At 60.1% G+C, this 19,222-nt stretch overlaps 1 protein-coding gene across 3 annotated transcripts in view; it reads left to right on the forward strand.

The window, feature by feature from the left end:
* TBC1D22A (TBC1 domain family member 22A) overlaps positions 1-19,222 on the forward strand; it is a 232,975-nt gene that overhangs the window by 19,803 nt on the left and 193,950 nt on the right. For 2 of the 3 annotated variants that reach the window (XM_040987550.1, XM_040987561.1), the window contains one exon: positions 144-320. The exons of the other annotated variant lie outside the window; for it this stretch is intronic. In XM_040987550.1, coding sequence (XP_040843484.1) covers positions 144-320 — 177 coding nt within the window. The remainder of the gene's footprint in view (positions 1-143; positions 321-19,222) is intronic. 3 annotated transcript variants of the gene reach the window in all.

The raw sequence follows: 19,222 nt of genomic DNA on the forward strand, positions 1-19,222 counted from the left end.
TCGCTGCCCCGTGGCGGCAGTCGGGACAGAGTGGCCTGCCCGCGAGCTCAGCGGCTCGGTCGCGCGGCGGGATGCGGCCGTCTGAGCAGGGAGGCGTCCAGGAGGTGCTCCTCCCTCACCCCGTGTTCTCTCACCTCCCACAGAAGGTGCTGGTGGCGCGGCCTCTCTGCAGAGGTCTCAGTCCCTCCCACACTCGGCCAGTGGCACGCTGGCCGCGGCGGCTGACCCCGGCATCGTCGGCAGCTGCGCGCTGAGTGAGAGAGAGGCCTCCCGGCTCGACAGGTTCCAGCAGCTGCTTGCTGGCCCCCACACGGACCTCGGTGAGTCTTCACGCTCCCTTGCTGTGGTCGGAGCCGGCTCCGCGTGTCACCTCAGAGGTGGCTGAGGCTCCGTCCTCACACTTTCCTTCGGACCTGCTTTGTTAATATGTTCCTCACGTATATTTTAAACAGTTATTTTGATCAAAAGTCAGAGATTTTTTTACCTGCTTTCGCTCTAGCCAGAACAACCAGGTGTGTGTCAGACTGTAGCCAAGAGCAGGAACTGCATCTGGCTCTCTCACAGGGATGAAGGGCCCACGTGCATGGGTCATCTCCTTTGCCCTCTCAGACACATTACTGAAGCTGGACCAGAAGCAGATAGGCAGGGCGTGGCCCTCCCTTCCTGGGTTGGGATGCCGGTGTTGCAAGCAGCGGCTTAACCCACTGTGCCACAGTGCTGCCCATGTTGACATATTTCCATCCTGTCTCATGATGCGGCTCCTGTTGCATTTTATGAATTCCTGGTTCGCTCTTGCTGCTGCTCGGGGTGAGCTGTGTGGGGCTGGCCGGGCTCTGTGGAGTGTCCTGAAGGCAGGGCTGGTGACCAGCAGCCTGACCTGCCCAGAGAGTGACAGGCAAGGCCCAGGACCCGAGGAATCCAGGAGCCCAGGGCAGGGGAGCAGGGCATCAGGGGGCTCTGTTATTTTTCCCGGGGAGCTGAGGGAGGCTCACGGTCCAGCTCCAACCCTATGCCCTGTGGGGTGCTCTGGAGCATGTCCCGACTCCCCAGTCTCTCAGGGCACCCCTTCATGTTGCTTCCTTTTCGGGGCCATCTCTGAGTGCCACTCTGCCCTTGGGGCTGCTCCCTGCTCGAGGATCTAGACGCAGGAGGATCTAGACGCAGGTTGGGGCGGACTGTCAGCGGACTGCTGTGGGCAGTGCTCCAGTGGCCGCCGAGGTCCCCTCCTTCCCAGGCCTGGGAGGTGCAGTGCCCAGCTTGGCCAGGAGGTGGTGCATGGGCCACGCGGACGGCCTGTCCCCAGGCTGCAGGTGAGGCCCAGGAGGCTGGGGGGGTGACCCGTGCGGACGGGGGGGTCGCAGGGCCTCAGCCAAGGTGGGCTGCTGGGCAGTCTCGTGGCTGGTAAGATGCGGTTCCTGTTCTGAGCACAGCTCTTCCCTGCTTTTATTTATGGTCCAAACCGGCAGCATATGCAGGTGTCTCCAGGACGGACTGCTGGAGGCCAGCCTGTGTCCGCGTGCTGTCTCGGCTTCTCCTGGTGACAGTGGCCCGTGTCCACGTGCTGGCTCTGCTTCTGGTGACAGTGGCCCATGTCCGCGTGCTGGCTTGGCTTCTGGTGACAGTGGCCTGTGTCCACGTGCTGGCTCTGCTTCTGGTGACAGTGGCCCGTGTCCGCGTGCTGTCTCGGCTTCTCCTGGTGACAGTGGCCCGTGTCCACGTGCTGTCTTGGCTTCTCCTGGTGACAGTGGCCCGTGTCCGCGTGCTGTCTCGGCTTCTCCTGGTGACAGTGGCCCGTGTCCGCGTGCTGGCTCGGCTTCTCCTGGTGACAGTGGCCCGTGTCCGCGTGCTGTCTCGGCTTCTCCTGGTGACAGTGCCCCGTGTCCGCGTGCTGGCTCTGCTTCTCCTGGTGACAGTGCCCCGTGTCCGCGTGCTGTCTCGGCTTCTCCTGGTGACAGTGGCCCGTGTCCGCGTGCTGTCTCGGCTTCTCCTGGTGACAGTGGCCCGTGTCCGCGTGCTGTCTCGGCTTCTCCTGGTGACAGTGCCCCGTGTCCGCGTGCTGGCTCTGCTTCTGGTGACAGTGCCCCGTGTCCGCGTGCTGTCTCGGCTTCTCCTGGTGACAGTGGCCCGTGTCCGCGTGCTGTCTCTGCTTCTGGTGACAGTGGCCCGTGTCCGCGTGCTGTCTCGGCTTCTCCTGGTGACAGTGGCCCGTGTCCGCGTGCTGGCTCTGCTTCTGGTGACAGTGGCCCGTGTCCGCGTGCTGTCTCGGCTTCTCCTGGTGACAGTGGCCCGTGTCCGCGTGCTGGCTCTGCTTCTGGTGACAGTGGCCCGTGTCCGCGTGCTGTCTCGGCTTCTCCTGGTGACAGTGGCCCGTGTCCGCGTGCTGGCTCTGCTTCTGGTGACAGTGGCCCGTGTCCACGTGCTGTCTCTGCTTCTGGTGACAGTGGCCCGTGTCCGCGTGCTGTCTCGGCTTCTCCTGGTGACAGTGGCCCGTGTCCGCGTGCTGTCTCGGCTTCTCCTGGTGACAGTGGCCCGTGTCCGCGTGCTGTCTCGGCTTCTCCTGGTGACAGTGGCCCGTGTCCACGTGTTGTCTCGGCTTCTCCTGGTGACAGTGGCCCGTGTCCGCGTGCTGTCTTGGCTTCTCCTGGTGACAGTGGCCCGTGTCCGCGTGCTGGCTCTGCTTCTGGTGACAGTGGCCCGTGTCCGCATGCTGTCTCGGCTTCTCCTGGTGACAGTGGCCCGTGTCCACGTGCTGTCTCGGCTTCTCCTGGTGACAGTGGCCCGTGTCCGCGTGCTGTCTCGGCTTCTCCTGGTGACAGTGGCCCGTGTCCGCGTGCTGGCTCTGCTTCTGGTGACAGTGGCCCGTGTCCGCGTGCTGTCTCGGCTTCTCCTGGTGACAGTGGCCCGTGTCCGCGTGCTGGCTCTGCTTCTGGTGACAGTGCCCTGTGTCCGCGTGCTGGCTCTGCTTCTGGTGACAGTGGCCCGTGTCCGCGTGCTGGCTCTGCTTCTCCTGGTGACAGTGGCCCGTGTCCGCGTGCTGTCTCGGCTTCTCCTGGTGACAGTGCCCCGTGTCCGCGTGCTGGCTTGGCTTCTCCTGGTGACAGTGGCCCGTGTCCGCGTGCTGTCTCGGCTTCTCCTGGTGACAGTGGCCCGTGTCCGCGTGCTGGCTCTGCTTCTGGTGACAGTGCCCCGTGTCCGCTTGCTGGCTCTGCTTCTGGTGACAGTGGCCCGTGTCCGCGTGCTGTCTTGGCTTCTCCTGGTGACAGTGGCCCGTGTCCGCGTGCTGGCTCTGCTTCTGGTGACAGTGGCCCGTGTCCGCGTGCTGTCTCTGCTTCTGGTGACAGTGGCCCGTGTCCGCGTGCTGGCACGGCTTCCTGTCAGTGTGACTGTGGGCTTAGAGAGGAGTGTCTCACCTGCCCTCCGCAGGTGTCCCGGCTGTTTGCGTTTGTCACGGTGCTGTTCTGGGTGTGTTTCCCAGACCACGGGAGAGCCAGCCAGAGATCTCTGCACCCCTGAGCGTCGCCCTGGGTGCTACTACGGGCGACGATGTCCATGGTGTCATGGTAGTGTAGCGGAGTGGCAAGCCACGGTGCGTCCAGCGGCCCGGGGCTGTGTTTACTGTCAGAGCAGTCCGTATTCATGTTCTGTCAGGTCTGCCAGCAATGTCCTGTGCCTCTCTGCTAACCTGGCGTCCAGAGTGAGCCCTGTGTACGGTCAGCTGCGATGTGTGTAGGAGCTGTGTGTGCGTGTTCTAATGTAAGTTTTTGATTATTTTGAAAGAGAGAGGTAGGTGGTGGAGCCCCCGCCTGCTGGTTCATTCTCGCATGCTTGCAGTGGCTGGGGCTGGACCAAGCCGAGTCAGGAGCCAGGGACGTACTGCTGGAGGCCTGCCCGTGGTGCCGGGAGCCCGTCTTGGGCCATCGTCTCTGCCTCCCAGGCTCCGCGTGAGCAGGCTGTTGCCGTCGGGAGCTCGAGTGAGGGCACAGACCCAGAGCCGTGGTGGGTGGGCCTGCCCCTGGACCAGCGCTGCCCACTGTGCCCTCGGTCTGCGCAGGCCAGCTGCTGTGCCGGCTGTCCCTTGGTCTGTTGGATGTTTCCCATGATGAGGTTCTGTTGGTCACTTTGGGCAGGCGGGCACGTCAGTCTGGACTCATGTGCCCTTCCCCTCCATGCCGGTGCTGTGGCCATGCCTGGCTTGGTCGTCACTTGGCACAGGGCGGCCTCTGGTTCTTTCCTGGGCAGTTGAGTTGTTCCGTGGTGAGACCCCCGGAGTCTGCGTTTAGATAGTGCATCCTCTTTCTTTTGCCAGTGGGCTTCGGAATTGAGCTCTGTACTTTCCTGTGGTCTTTGGGGTGCTCTGCAGGCCCCCATGGGTCAGTTCACTGGCCCTGCTAGTGGGTGTGGAGGCTGAACAGAGTGACTTGAGCCCATCCCACAGGGCAGCACTCCTCGAGTTGTGGGTGGAAGGAGCGCCTGCAGGATGACCTGGTCTGGTGACTCATTGGCAGGAAGTCCTGCCCACTGAGATAGGAAGTCTTAGTGAGTTGTGCTTAAGGGAGTTTCATCTTGGGCTTGAGTGTTTCGGCCACTTCCTTTTCGGCAGCACACCTTCTCTGCACAACGCAACATTTCTGGGCAGTGTAGGAGGCAGGTTCAGGAGGCTTATCTCTCAGGAGGTAAAGGGTGAGCCCCTGTGAGATGCCCAGGAGAGTGGCCAGGCGTGACCAGCGCTCCAGGAGGTTGGCTGTTTGTTGCTTTTGCCCGTTGGTGGTCGCTGTGGCAGCGTGCAGGCGGCCTGCGGTTTGTCGGCAGTCGGCAGGTGGCCAGCACTGCGCTGCCGGAGGGGATCCTGTTCCGGTCCCGTTCTGATTGGGTCTGTTAGTGGACTGACTCTTGGAAAGGAGGAAGCCGTGGGTCATAGGGTGAACTGCCCCTTGGGGTTCCCACGTGGCTTCCAATTTGGAAGCACCTGTTTGAGTCCCTGCTGCCCCGCTTCCCGTCCAGCTCCCTGCTAATGTCCCAGGGAAGGCAGTGGGGCTGGCCCAATCCCTGGGGTCCCTGACACCCCTGTGGGCAGATGGGGCGCTTGGCTCCTAGCTTCAGCCTCCCCAGCCTTGGCTGTGTGACCAGTGGGAATTGGACCGCAGTTGGGAGATCTCTGTCTCTCTGTGTCTCTGTCTCTCTCAGTCTCTCTCTCTCTGCTTGTCTCTCCTCTCTGTTAGCCTGCTCTTTAGATAAGTCAACAAGTCTATAAAAAAAAGGCACAGACTTCCAGATGTGTGTAAAATGTGTGTGTGTGTAACAGACACCTCAGTGGGCTGTTGGAATCTGTTTTTTCCCTTTTCTGCAGAATTCTATTTAAACATTAAATCTAAAACCAAATGCTGGAGCTTTCCAAGGTAAACAGATCCTGGGTTGGTACTTAGTGGTAAGAGAAGTACACTAGATTGCCTGAGTTTCGAAGGGGTTTAAGATGCTTGATGACAGCGGGATGGATTATCTGTGTGTTCTGTAGCAGCTTCGCGTGGACAGCAGTTGAGAATGCTGGGGCAGCCAGGCCCCTGAGCTGGGCTCCTGCTGGCCGGGCGCCGTCCTGTCCGACCGGTGGCCGTGTCCTGGGCTCCCGCTGGCCGGGCGCCGTCCCGTCCGACCAGTGGCTGTGTCCTGGGCTCCCGCTGGCCGGGCGCTGTCCCGTCCGACCGGTGGCCGTGTCCTGGGCTGGCCGCGCCGTCCCGTCTGACTGGTGGCTGTGTCCTGGGCTCCCGCTGGCCGGATGCCATCCCGTCCGACCGGTGGCTGTGTCCTGGGCTCCCGCTGGCCGGGCGCTGTCCCGTCTGACCGGTGGCCGTGTCCTGGGCTGGCCGGATGCCGTCCCGTCTGACTGGTGGCTGTGTCCTGGGCTCCCGCTGGCCGGATGCCGTCCCGTCCGACCGGTGGCTGTGTCCTGGGCTCCCGCTGGCCGGGCGCTGTCCCTTCCGACCGGTGGCCATGTCCTGGGCTGGCCGCGCCGTCCCGTCTGACTGGTGGCTGTGTCCTGGGCTCCCGCTGGCCGCGCCGTCCCGTCTGACCGGTGGCTGTGTCCTGGGCTCCCGCTGGCCGGGCGCCGTCCCGTCCGACCGGTGGCTGTGTCCTGGGCTCCCGCTGGCCGGGCGCTGTCCCGTCCGACCGGTGGCTGTGTCCTGGGCTCCCGCTGGCCGTGCCGTCCCGTCCGACCGGTGGCTGTGTCCTGGGTTTAGCCTAGCTCTCTCATGAGCCTGGGGTGAAAGTAGCAAACAGCTTACCAGCTCATTCTGCTCTGAGCGTTGACTCAGTATTTGCTCACACCGGGACGTCCTGCCTCGCAGCCTGAGGAAGTGGCTCTGGTGGGTGTTCATCTGTGCCACGTGGCTGCTGAGCCACGTGCGCTTGGCAGGACGTGCAACATCCAGGGCTTGTAGGGTGACTGTGTGGAACTCAGCCTTGGCACTGTGGGGCACCCAGGATACCCCTCTAGCAGAGAGCTAGGGCACCCAGGACGCCCCTCTAGCAGAAGGCCAGGGCTCAGGCACACCTCAGGGTGCCCAGGTAAACCTTGACTGGGGTGGGCGGCTTTCTGTAGACAGAGTAGAGGTTGGGTGGGTGTGCCTTGGTGTTGATGGCAGGGAACGGATCTGGTGCAGGTGCTGGCCCTGCCCTGGCGCATTGCCTGAGCTGCAAGGGGAAGCTGACCCAGCTGTATGGGGTCCCAGTGCGGCGGGGGTGGGGTGGGGGTGGGGTGGGGATTTCTGATTCACAGTTTCAGCCAGCGTTGATTGAGCAGCTGCTGTGTCTGCGGCACCGGAGAAGTGAGAAGTCAGATCCCATCGCCTGCCACCAGGCGGTGCTGCAGGCACCCGTGTGGGTCCCAGGACTGGTAATGCTGCAGGCGGAGGGGAAGCTGTGTGAGGCATGGCTGCTGGTGCTGCGAGTGCTTGGCAAAGCCCGTGGAGGTTGGCACAGTTGGGGGGACAGCCCGGGAAGATGGGGTGGGGTCAGGGTCAGGGCTCAGGGAGTGGGGCTGATGGGAGAGAGGAGGAAGGGGCAGGGCTGGAGGGTGGGAAGGTGCCAGTGCCCAGGGCTGCAGAGGTGGGAAAGGGGCCTTGCCGAGCCAGCGTGAGGCTCTGGAGTCTCCCAGTGGGCTGTGGGCTTGTCTCCAGGCCCCAAGGAGCAGCCGTGTGCCGCGGAGGCTGCTCAAGGCTCACGTGGGTGTTGTTTCTGCCCCTTAGCTGGGTGGGTTCCCTGGGCAGCCAGGGGGCCTGGGGGCAGCATTGGGGAGGAAGTCAGGGTGGCAGACAGTGCCAGGAGAGGGCTGGACAGGGGCTTCCAGAGCTGGGGGGAGGGGCGGCTGGGTGAAGCCGGGTTGGCAAGGGAGGACAGAGCCATGACTGGGGTAGTTTGGGCCCGGGGCTGTGAGGGCTGGGAGCCGTTGCACACACCGGAGTGTGTTGGCCTCGGGAGGCAGCTGGCAAGGCCGCACATCCAAGTCACTGGCTGGCAGCTGGCCTCCTGCGGCCCTTGCTCTGTGTGGTGGGATTGATGTGCCCTGAGCACTGTTGCTCTGCACACCCCACCTGTCTGCTCCCGATGGATGGCCTTCTCTGGTGCCCAACCCAGAAAGTGGAGTCCGAGGTTAGGGTGAGGTGCCCTGCAGCCTGACCAGGGGCCGGCTGGCCCCCGGCATCGCCCTGTTGTGGCCAAGGCCAGCTGTGCAGCCTGTGCTGCAGTGGGCCAGTGGAGCAGCTCTGGGTTGCTGGTGTCTGTGTCCTGAATTTTCACTGTCTGAGAGTGACGTGAGAGGGATAAAGATGGTAGCCTTTGCCAGCTCAGCCCATGCTGGAATCTCTCTGGGGAAGGCCTTTCTGCCAGGAGGGTAGCCCCATGGGCCTTGCTGAACTACAAAGGTGCAGAGACCCCAGGGAAATGCTACTTGGCTGGCAGTATCTCCCGTCACCCACCCCAGGAGCCCGGGAAGGCGTGTTCACACCTGCTTGCGTGTCTCAGAGGCCCCGCCAGCACCGCAGCCTTGGGGCCCTGGGCCGTTGAGGGCAGAGTGGGGCTGCTGGCTCACACAGTGGCTGCCCCAGTGCCTGACACATTCCCAGAGTCCCCTGCCTTCCTGCAGTGTGTGAGTGTGGGAGACAAGCTTGTTTTCCTGGGTGTCACTCGGCATAGGTGGGCTATGAAGGGAAGAGTTCTCTGCTGATGCTCCGTCCTAATGGGGGGTCCTCTCCATCCCCCAGCCTCGCCTGTGACGCGCAGTGGGACTGTTGCTGGTGGCAGGGATCAGCCGGCCTGTGCTGTTCCTGGTCTTCAGTCCTCTCTGCTGACTCTGCCTTCCCCGTCTCCCCACCCCCTGCCCTTGGCCTGGCTTGCTCTGGCAGTGCCTCTTACTGTCTGGAAAGGGCACGGGCAAAGCAGCCTTCCTGAAGAGTGTGGATGTGTGTGTGTGTGGATGTGTGTGTGTGTGTGTGTGTGTGCGCGCGCACATGGCTCTGATGTGTGTATGTGCATGTTGGTGTGGCATGTACGTGTGTGTGTGCACATGTGCTTTAAAATGGATTTTTTTTTTTAATCTGAGCGGCTCAGCACCAGTGTGAGTGCTGCCATCTGTTGTTCCCTCTCCAGCTAGCTGCAGCTACCCTCAGTTGGCCCAGTATCTGCCCTGGGAGCTGAGCTCCTGGATGGGTGGCAGGAACCTGGTCCCCAGAGCCATCTACCCCCTTTGCTTCCCAGGGTTTGAGTTGGCACAAGGGAGGCAGCAGAGCTGAGCATTCCTGCTGGCACTCCCACACCGCCCACATCAGGCTGGGCTGGCCCTGTCCACCCCCTGCATCGTGTGTCCTCGTCCGGCGTGTTGCTCTCCGCAGTACCCTCATGCCCGCCCTCATGGCGGTGTGCGTCTCCGTTCTCACGCCGGCCCTGCATGCTTGGACTGTGAACTCGGACGTTTCTGCCCGTGGTTTGGGGTGTCTTTGATCTTGCGGAGGTGATAATTACTGCTGAGTTCCACATCGTTGAAGCTGTACTTGCTGGAGCCAGGCGGGGCTCCGAGATCTTTCCCGTGGCATCCTGGGGGGCTGTGGCTGAAACCTAGGGGGGCCTGGCCAGGTGCCTGCTCGAGTGCTGCCCCCTGCGGGAGGGCCTGGGTCCCTGTCCTTCAGTTCCCATGGTCATCAATGATACAAGTGTTAGCGCTGGGGGTGCTGGAGGAGATGGTGGAATGCCAGGTCAGATGCCCTGCTCAGGCGTCCTGGTGTGCTGCGTGTGCCTCTCCAACCTCGGGTGCCTCCCCTGCCCGGCTCTGCCAGGGCCCGTGCTCGCTTGTAGCAGCCCCTGGGTAACTGTGCAGTGTGACCGTGGGGCTGGAGGGACGGGGGAGCCCCGGGAGAGCCTGGCTCGACTCACAGCTGTACACTGCTGGGGCGTTTTATTTTTTCCCCTTTGGTGACATTTTCATTGCTGAATGTGGAATTTGAACTGCATGTATTATTATTATTATTCTACTTAACCAAATCGGGTATGATTTGGTCAAATTCAAGGATTTAATACTGTAGTAAGTCTTCACTTTGATAGGGAATCTTTCAAGTTTTGTTCAGATAACTTGTTTCTGTTGAGTGATGATTTCTACTGTGTAATCTTAAAAGCAAATGTTAAAAACATGTTGATGAGTCTGTTTCAGTGTTAAAGGCACAGCCTTCAAGATTAGCCTGCTGTTCAGTGATTCTCATCGTATTGGCTTGCTCAGCAGTGAATCGGGCGGTCACAGAGGGCGGCCTTTCCCGTGGCATCCCCGGGTGGTCATGGAGGGCGGCCTTTCCCGTGGCATCCCCAGGTGGCCACAGAGTGTGGCCTTTCCTGCGGCATCATTTGGTCAGTCATGGAGGGCGGCCTTTCCTGCGGCATCCATGGGTTGTCACGGAGGGTGGCCTTTCCCGTGGCATCGTTTGGTCAGTCACGGAGGGTGGCCTTTCCCGTGGCATCCTGGGGGCCGTGGCTCCTTGCTCTCCCTGCTGCTCACTGAGCTCCTGTTGTCTTTTGCCTCTGCTGAAGCATGTGGCCACTTGAGCAGGAGCTGCTTGTGGCCTTGGCCAAGGGCTCCTTGTCCAGATGTGGTGGCTGGCATCCATGGACCTTCTCAGGAGTTAATTGAGCCAGCAGCAGCCAGTGTATTCCTTCTGCACCATGCTCTTGGCTGTGGTCAGTGCAGCTGAGAGCACCCGACACAGAGCCCAGGGCCAGGGGTCTGCTTAGGGTTTGTCTCTCTGCAGGGGATAGAACACCAGGCTCAGGGACTTGGAAACAAGCAGGGTTTTGGTTTTCCTGAGTGAGGTATTTGGGGTAGGGAGCTGTGATGCAGTTCCTGGGTCTGTGACATCATCAGTGACCCAGGTCAGGGAACTGGCACCTTATTCATGGTCACGAGGTGGCGGTGGTCATCCTGAGGTGACTCAAGAGAATCACCGTGGCATTGCTGATCGGAAGAGCAGCTTTTGACCAAACTGAGTCAGAAGGACACCGGCAGCTGCAAATGAGGCCCGTGTAGGTGGACTGTTGACCTTAGAGTTTCTAGAAAGAGAAACTGGACATGGCCATCTGGAAAGCTGCTGTTTCCACCCTGACAGACCTGCTGTGCACCTGTCACCTCCCCACCTGATGGACCTAGTGTGAGCCTGTCCCCTCCTCACCTGATGGACCTAGTGTGAGCCTGTCACCTCCTCACCTGATGGACCTAGTGTGAGTCTGTCCCCTCCCCACTGATGGACCTAGTGTGAGGGTGTCACCTCCTCTCCTGATGGACCTAGTGTGGGTCTGTCACCTCCTCACCTGATGGACCTAGTGTGAGTGTGTCCCCTCCTCACCTGATGGACCTAGTGTGAGCCTGTCACCTCCTCTCCTGATGGACCTAGTGTGAGTCTGTCACCTCCTCACCTGATGGACCTAGTGTGAGCCTGTCACCTCCTCACCTGATGGACCTAGTGTGAGGGTGTCACCTCCTCTCCTGATGGACCTAGTGTGGGTCTGTCACCTCCTCACCTGATGGACCTAGTGTGAGCCTGTCACCTCCTCACCTGATGGACCTAGTGTGAGGGTGTCACCTCCTCTCCTGATGGACCTAGTGTGAGTCTGTCCCCTCCCCACTGATGGACCTAGTGTGAGGGTGTCACCTCCTCTCCTGATGGACCTAGTGTGGGTCTGTCACCTCCTCACCTGATGGACCTAGTGTGGGTCTGTCACCTCCTCACCTGATGGACCTAGTGTGAGCCGTCCTCCTCACCGATGGACTAGTGGGTCTTCACTCCACCTGATGGACCTAGTGTGAGCCTGTCTCCTCCCAGAATCTTGTTCCTGGAGATCTCTCTTTTGTCTATTGTAGCATGCCCTGTTTCTTAGTGGAGTTGCAGGAAATGTTTTCTTGAATTACGTACAGACCTTTGGGTTTGGCGGGGCCTAGTGCATGCACTCTGCAGTTTTTAGTCAGGCATCCAGCCTCTGCCAGTGTCCCCCTCCTGGTGTTTCTGTGGAATAGAGCTGACACGGCTGCCTGGTTTAGCGGAGTGCAGAGTCTAGTTCGATGCTATGTTTCTGTTTGAAGGCTCAGGTTTCTTGGAGCCCATTATTAAAATGCAGAGTGACCACGTGAAGCTAAGCCTGTGGGGAGTGGAGTGGGACTGTGCGTGGGTGCGTAGCTGGTGCTTCTCTGCCGTCCCGTAGTGAGCTCTGTGTTACGTCAGTGTAACTGCTCTAGCAGGCGCCACTGCACCAAGTACTTCTGTTAAAGAAGTCTTTGAGTTTGGGTGAACGTACTAGTGAGATTTCTAGAAATAACAACCTGCTTATGTTGGATTAACCTGAGAGTTCAGAATAATGAGTGACACCCTCCTGTGGGCAGCGGTTGCCCACCTACCCTGGTCCTGCTCCTGAACGCTCTGTGGTCTTCCAGGCCTCCCATGTGTGGTCTGGGCTGTGTGGGTGGATGCCTCTCCCTGCCTTTCCCCCTGAGGGGCTCCTCCTCACCCCTGGTGGAGAGTGGCCTGTAAAACTCCTACGGGATCGTCGGGCAGGTGGCAGCTGGGGAGCAGGCAAGGCCCTGGTGAAGCCCAGAGAGGGCTCGGGGCTCTGCGGCTCTGTCTCTTTCTCTCTCTTCTCTCATCTCTATCCTCTGTCTCCTTTCTTTTTTTTCCTCTGTTCCCTTTCTCTCTCCCTTCTCTCTCCGCTCCCTCTCTTCTCTGTCCCCTCTCTCTCTTTCTCTGTCTCTCTCATCCCCGTGGTAGCCCTCGTCTGAGACCCTGCCTGTGTTTCTTTTTTCTAGAGTGTTTCCTGGGCAAACCCCCGGGTCAGCGGCTGGCCAGGCTCCCTGTTGCAGTTTCATGGTTTGTGCGTCTGCTTGGCTGGCCAGAGACCTCACAGCTGGGAAGGGAAGTCAGATATGCTGAAGATGGAAAACAAGAAAGGAAGGAAAGAGGTGGCTGGGCTGCCTCCTTGGGTGTTGATGCTCCTTGCCCCGAGTCAGCCTTGAAGGCCCGATAGAGTCACTGTCCTCTCCCAGGGCCGGGGCAGCCCTCAGGTGTGTGTGTGTGTGTGTGTGTGTGTGCGCGCGCGTGGGGGATGCAGAGCCCGAGGCCTGGCTGTGCAGCACGCCGGCCTGATTGGCCTGATGGTCGTGGCGTGGCTTGCAGGGTGGAAACGCTGGTGCCGCCCTGCAGCTGCTTTTGCTGTGCTGTGGGCTTTCCGTTGGCATTCTGGAGGAGGCGCACGGCTCTGGGTTTTGCTTGCCAGCCAGGACGGTGACTGGTGGAGGGAGCCCTTCCCATGAGTGGACCTCAGGTGGCCGAGGTGCCCCCACGACCCCCACTTTGCCGACGAGGCCGCTGGGGACTGTGGCGACAGGGTGGGGTTCAGCCCAGGCTGGGTGCGCTGTGTGCAACAGGGTGGGGTTCGGCCCAGGCTGGGCTTGCTGTGTGCAACAGGGTGGGGTTCAGCCCAGGCTGGGCGCGCTGTGTGCGCAGTAGGGTGGGGTTCGGCCCAGGCTGGGCTTGCTGTGTGCAACAGGGTGGGGTTTGGCCCAGGCTGGGCTTGCTGTGTGCAACAGGGTGGGGTTCGGCCCAGGCTGGGCGCGCTGTGTGCACAGTAGGGTGGGGTTCGGCCCAGGCTGGGCTTGCTGTGTGCACAGTAGGGTGGGGTTTGGCCCAGGCTGGGCATGCTGTGTGCACAGTAGGGTGGGGTTCGGCCCAGGCTGGGCTTGCTGTGCGCAGTAGGGTGGGGTTCAGCCCAGGCTGGGCGTGTTGCGTGCGCAGTCAGATGTGAAACGCACACTGCCAGGAATCTGATAATAGAACTCAATCAAAGATGACTGAGGAGGAAGTTGTTAGAAATGCGGGGGCTGGAGGGAGAAGGATTCTGTTGCCGCTGTCCTTGGACGGAGTGCCGGAAGTTAGGCTGTAAGTCAGGTGCCAGGAGGAAAGAGTGGAGTGGGCGTTCTGTGGGGGGCGAGGCGTGTCACCCAGAAAATGCTGCACGCAGTGTGTGGGGTGCAGAGCTGCTAGCCCAGCCCGCTCTCGAGACCCTTACACAGACCGCGGAGCCTTCCTGGCGAGCTCTGGCGTTCTGCCCCTCTTTGGTTGGTGGCTTGCAAGCAGGCCGGGGTGTCGGGCTAGGGTGTTCTCAGAGGAGGTTTGGATTGGTTGGCTCGGGCCGCAAGCGGGTGCGGGGCAGCGTGTCCCAGGGCTGACTCTTGGCCTGTGGGGACTGGCAGTGTTCATGAATTTTTTTATTGCTAGGGTTTTTTCTCATTGATGAGCATGCCTGGTAACCCGTCGTGAAAAGTGGCCCATGAGTGGCCCATGGCTTCCCCATGACAAACACAGCCTCTTTCCTGCCTGGCTGGGCGGCCAGGCTGCCGTCGGTCCTTTCCGAGCTGTTCTGTGGGTGTGTCAGTGTCCTCGCTGCCCACCTCTTGTTCAGGCGGACAGCACGTCAGGGCTGTGTTTGCTTGTTCTCTGTGTGTGCACATGAGTGTGCCTGGGCCAGAGAGCAGGTGATATTTAAAATAGATGCATCGTCATCTTTTTGTTAAAAACGTCATCACGGTATAAGCACACCTGGCAGCTCCTGTGGTGTCGCGTGTGTGCTGAGCTTGTCCTGGCCAGCTCAGGGCCTGCGTGGTGTCGCGTGTGTGCTGAGCTTGTCCTGGCCAGCTCAGGGCCTGCGTGGTGTCGCGTGCGTGCTGAGCTTGTCCTGGCCAGCTCAGGGCCTGCGTGCTGACTCAGGCCTCCCTGGTAAGGCCTGTGGGGCTGTTAGTGAGCTGGGAAGGGGTGAAGAGGAGACATGTGGCAGAGAGTCTGTGGGTGTGCTCCAGAGGGGAGCAAGGGGCAAGGAGGCGGGCCCATCCAGCTCCTCACTGAGCCCCCTGGCATGGGGAGGTGATTGCAGGCCAGCGCTGTGCGGCCAGCTGAGAGGTGAGTGTCTCGTGCTGTGGGTGTGATGTCAAGGGCTGGCGCCGGGCAGGGCTCTCACAGGTGGAGGCATGGCCTGGGTGAGGATGTGGGGAGAGGCAGAGTCTGAAAGTGGCAGTGCTGATAGAAGTTAGAGCCGTTCTCTGAGTTGTGTGCCAGGTACCTGGCACGCATCTCTTCAGGTCTCTGGGTGAGCCACCCAGGAAAGCCGGCCCTTTCAGAGTGAAGGGCAGACGTGGTGGTTCTGGGGAAAGGCCTGGCACTTGGCTTTGAGGGGGGCGGTGCTGAGGAGGTGTTGTGCGCCTGGCTCCTTGGCCGCACCCACCTTGGCTTGCTGGCCTGAGCTCCCAGGTCCGCGCGTTGGAGGAATCAAGCAGATGGTTGCGGGCTCTGGGCTTTGGCACTTGCGCCTGGTTCTCTGGGTAGTGGGAGCCGCGCAGTGATGAGAACTGTGCTTCGGGGAGGTTAATCGGGCTTCTGCTCCTGTGCGATAATCCAGCTATAGGGCTGGAAGTGTCATCGTGTGGGTGACACTTTGAAACCCAGTAGCAAGTGAATTAGTGCTGCTCTGAACTGCCGCTGTCTGGGACTCCCTTGTGCCGTTTCTGGGCCTGGTGCAGCCTCGGCTCCCCCGCCGCTCTCCGCCTGCCCGTGCTCTCCCTGGCGTGAGCTCTTTCTTCTCTGCACACCCCGTGGTCACAGCAGGCTCGAGTATAATGAGGCAGTTTGGAGCTGGCCTGCAGCGGGGAGCAGACCGAGCGATGTTCCTGCAGCCTAGGATCACAAGTGGCAAATGGGAGGCCGACATCTGAAGCAGGAGGACGCTGGCTCACACGTGTGCATCACCTGGTGGGACGCCTGGCTGCCTCGACCACTTTGCTAACTGCCCCTGGGCCCACCCCCCACCCGGCATGCTTGGAGCCCCACCTGCTTGTTGCGCCACTGAGAAATGGGTCCTCGGGGCTGTCGATGGGAGGGGTTGCTGGAAGGTTCACAGTGTTTAAAAACAAGACTTACTTCCTTGGACAGTGCAGTCACACACACACACACACACACACACAAGGAGGGAGGGCAGGAAAGGCCCTCTTGGTCTTTTGTCTGACAGCCTGCCTACCCTCCAAGCATCCCGGATTGGGCCAAGTCAAAACCAGGAGGCTGGAGCTCCCTCTGGGTTTCCCATGGTGAGCATCAGGGGTTCAAGTTCTTGGCTGCCGTCAGCTGCCATCCCCCTTCCCCTCCAACTACCCCACCTGGTTTGGTTTGCAGGATGGCCAAGTTTAGCCGGAACTCACACGGTTGCCCCAGTGTGAAATGTGGGCACCACGAGCGCTGACTCAGCCCAGTGCCCCCAACACTGTCCTCGGCTAACTTGGAGTTTAGTTACCTAGTGGCCAGGCCACTCGAACTTGGCAGTGACACTTTGGTCCTTGTTTTATTTTCCTACTGGCCAGATTTAGGAGCTGCCATTCAGTTTAGATGAAAAGCTTTCAATCTTTGCAAACCGCGTTGGCTGCTGTAACAATCCTGCTGTTGTCCACTTCCTGCGTGGGAGTCTCCTTTAGCTCTCGCCACTTTGCAGTCCATCTTCCTGGTGCATGTCGTGGCTTCCCCATGATGGATGACCTGCGCCACGGCCAGCTGTCTGCATGGTGATTCACGGGCCCGCCCTGCCTGCCAGCCACCATCCGTCTCCTGCCAGCCACGGGGTCCTTCTGAGAGAGGCCACGGACTTGAATGGGTTTTCTTCACTTTGATGGCCTACCAATCCGGCTGTTAGGGGCTTCCCCAAAGCTCACTCTTTCCCACAAAGCTTGCACTGGCCCAGTCCTGACAGCTTCCCTGGGCCGTCCTTTCTCTGCTTGAAAATCCTGTGTCTGAGCTAAGCCACGTCCTGGAATGTGGGACTTGGCCGTGTTTCCTCCAGTTTGCCGTGGAGACGCTGTCTGTGAACCACCTTCCGGGGCGGGCATTGCGGTGCAGCAGGCCAAGCTTCTGCTTGCTGTCCCAGCATCTTATCTCAGTAAGTCTGCTGGAGGCCTGGCTCTCTGCCAGTGTTTGTGCTCTACCACCATATGGGGAACTGGGGTGGAGCTCCAGGATCCTGGCATTGGCCCGTCTGAGCCCCAGCTGGTGTGACCCTGCAGTGAGCCAGGGTGTACGGGGCTGATCTCAGGTCTCTGCCTCTCCCTGCCCCTCCCGTCTCCCCCTTCCCTCCCTCTCCCTGCCCCTCCCCCATTTCTCCCCATCCCTCCCTCCCTTCCCTCCTCCTGTTTCTGCCCTTCCCTCCCTCCTTCCCTCCCTCCCTCCTTCCCTCCCTCCTTCCCTCCCTCCTTCCCTCCCCCTCCCTCTCTCCTTCCCTCCCTCCTTCCCTCTCTCCTTCCCTCCCTCCTTCCCTCTCTCCTTCCCTCCCTCCCTCCCTCCTTCCCTCTCTCCTTTCTCTCCCTCGTGCTCTACCCCTCTTTCTGTTTCTCCCCCTTCTCTTTTCTCTTTCCTTCCCTCCCTCTCTAACCCCACCTTTCAAATACATGAAATCTTAAAGGAAGAAAAGAAAGTCCCTGCTCGTCCCCAGTGAGGTCTGGCTGGCTGAGTCATTTTTGGTCATTTTCACTGATATTTTAAATCTTCTGAGAAATTTTTTTTGTTTTGGCTTGTTATTGTCTCTTCATTTTCCTGGGCTGGAAAAGGAACTTTTTAAAAACTTAATAGTGGACATTGTTTATCACTTTTTTCAATTTAAATATGTAGGGGAGGGGGCAGGTCCCTGCTGCCACCCTGGCCTGCGGTGAGGACGTGGCATTTTCGAAGGGCTACTGCGCAGACGCAGTGTGGGGGCAGGGGTGGGGTTGGCCATGAGTCTGCGTGGTAGCGGCAGGTAGCAATAGGACTGGGATGAGGGCGCTGCAGAGCTGGGCCCCAGCCCAGCTGTGTTTGGGGTGGGGTTTGTGAGTGTGTGTACCTTGTAGCGTGTGCATGGGTTGTGTCTGCCCCTAAGGCTGAAGCCTCTGATGGGTTTACCTGGGGCTTGTGTGGAGTGCTGTGCAGGGCAGGGGGCAGCGGGGGTTGTGTCCTGCAGGTGCCGTCAGGTGGAGCTCAGGCAGGCAGGAAAAGCGTGTCACCTTGGAGCTCCGTGTGGGGTCAGTGTGGGCAGCTGTGAGTTGCCTCCGGAAGGAGAGCCCCCAGGCTTGGGATGCAGTCCCTGGGCTGGAAACCCTCTGTGGGATGAGGCACAGCAGAATTGGTGCTGGGGTTGGTTGGGCTGGTGGGCGGCACTGGGCTGCTGAGAGGTGATGGTTTGTAGTTGAGCACACCAGCCCTCAGGGATTCCTCATAGCCTGGAGTGTTGCCCTTCGGAGTCAGAGGTGTGACAAAGAAATACTGTGTGTGTGTGTGTGTTTCTTCTTTTTAAAATTAACTTTATATATAAAGACAGGGCGAGTAAGGAGGCAGGAGTAAGAAGGGCAGGAGGGCCGGGAGCTGGCCCATCCCTGTATCCCTGGGTGAGACTTTTGGAGACCCGCGTCTGTCTGTCTCCTGACTCCCGCCCCTCCCACGAGAGGGGACGCAGCCGCAGCCCACACTCCTCTCGCTGCACAGGGCGACCTGTCTAGGAGGAAGGAAGTGTGGGAAATCAGAACCAGAGAGGCGCTCAGCTGCATCTCACCGCGTAGGTTTTCATTTCTTTGTATGGTCAGTGCTTCCACATCCTGGTCAATCTGGGCCACTGCAGGCTTCTGGCGTGGGCATGCTGCTCGGCTGCTGGGCCACTACAGGCTTCAGGCGTGGGCACACTGCTGGGCCACTACAGGCTTCGGGCGTGGCCACACTGCTGGCTGCTAGGTAGCTGTGTGGGTGCTTCCTATGCTTGGGCAGGCTGCAGCCCCCTGTGGCTTTAGTCCTGGCTGGGCAGCTGCTGCTGTGATTCCCTTGTGTTGAACGCTACGTGAGTTTGCTGCACCGGCTGGTGGAGCAGCACCTGGCACGCAGGCCACCCCGTGAGCCCCAGCAGCGCTGCTGAATTTGCCTCACTTGGTCTCTTCTGGGCCCGTTCTCTTGCTTTATCCTCACCTCTGTCATCCATTCGGTCAGCCTGTGGCGCTTCTGGGCTCAGGACCTGGCCTCTGGCAGGTGCTGGTGATGTGGCCAGTGGGCTGTGACTTGGGTCACATGGCCCAAGGACAAGATGGCCTGGTGAGCTGCATAGGTGAGGTAAGTTAAGAACCAGGTAAAATTACTGTTTTATAATTTATGCCCCCCCCCTTTTTTTTTTTAAAAAAAAAAAAACTTACTTAATTGAAAGCATTACAAATAGAGATAGAGGCAGATATCCCCCAGTCTCTGATTCACTCCTGAGATGGCCACAGCAGGTCCGGGCTGGGCCAGCCTGGAACTCTGACTCCTTTGAGTGAGTGGCAAAGACCCAGACACATACCGTCGCTGCTACCTGCCAGGGTGTGCTCGCAGGAGCTAAGGCATTCCCCATACGAGAAGCAGCATCTACGTGGGTCTAGTCACTGCATCGTGGCGCCCACTCTGAGAACACCCCACGTGGGTCTTAGCCACTGCAGTGTGGCGCCCACTCTGAGAACACCCCATGTGGGTCTTAGCCACTGCAGTGTGGCGCCCACTCTGAGAACGCCCCACGTGGGTCTAACCACTGTACTGTGGCGCCCACTCTGAGAACGCCCCACGTGGGTCTAACCACTGTACCGTGGCTCCCACTCTGACAACACCCCACGTGGGTCTAGCCACTGCAT

This window comes from Ochotona curzoniae, unplaced genomic scaffold (genome assembly GCF_017591425.1).
Source record: "Ochotona curzoniae isolate NIBS_2020 unplaced genomic scaffold, NIBS_Ocur_1.0 contig_1014, whole genome shotgun sequence".
In the NCBI taxonomy this organism is placed as follows: Eukaryota; Metazoa; Chordata; class Mammalia; order Lagomorpha; family Ochotonidae; genus Ochotona; species Ochotona curzoniae.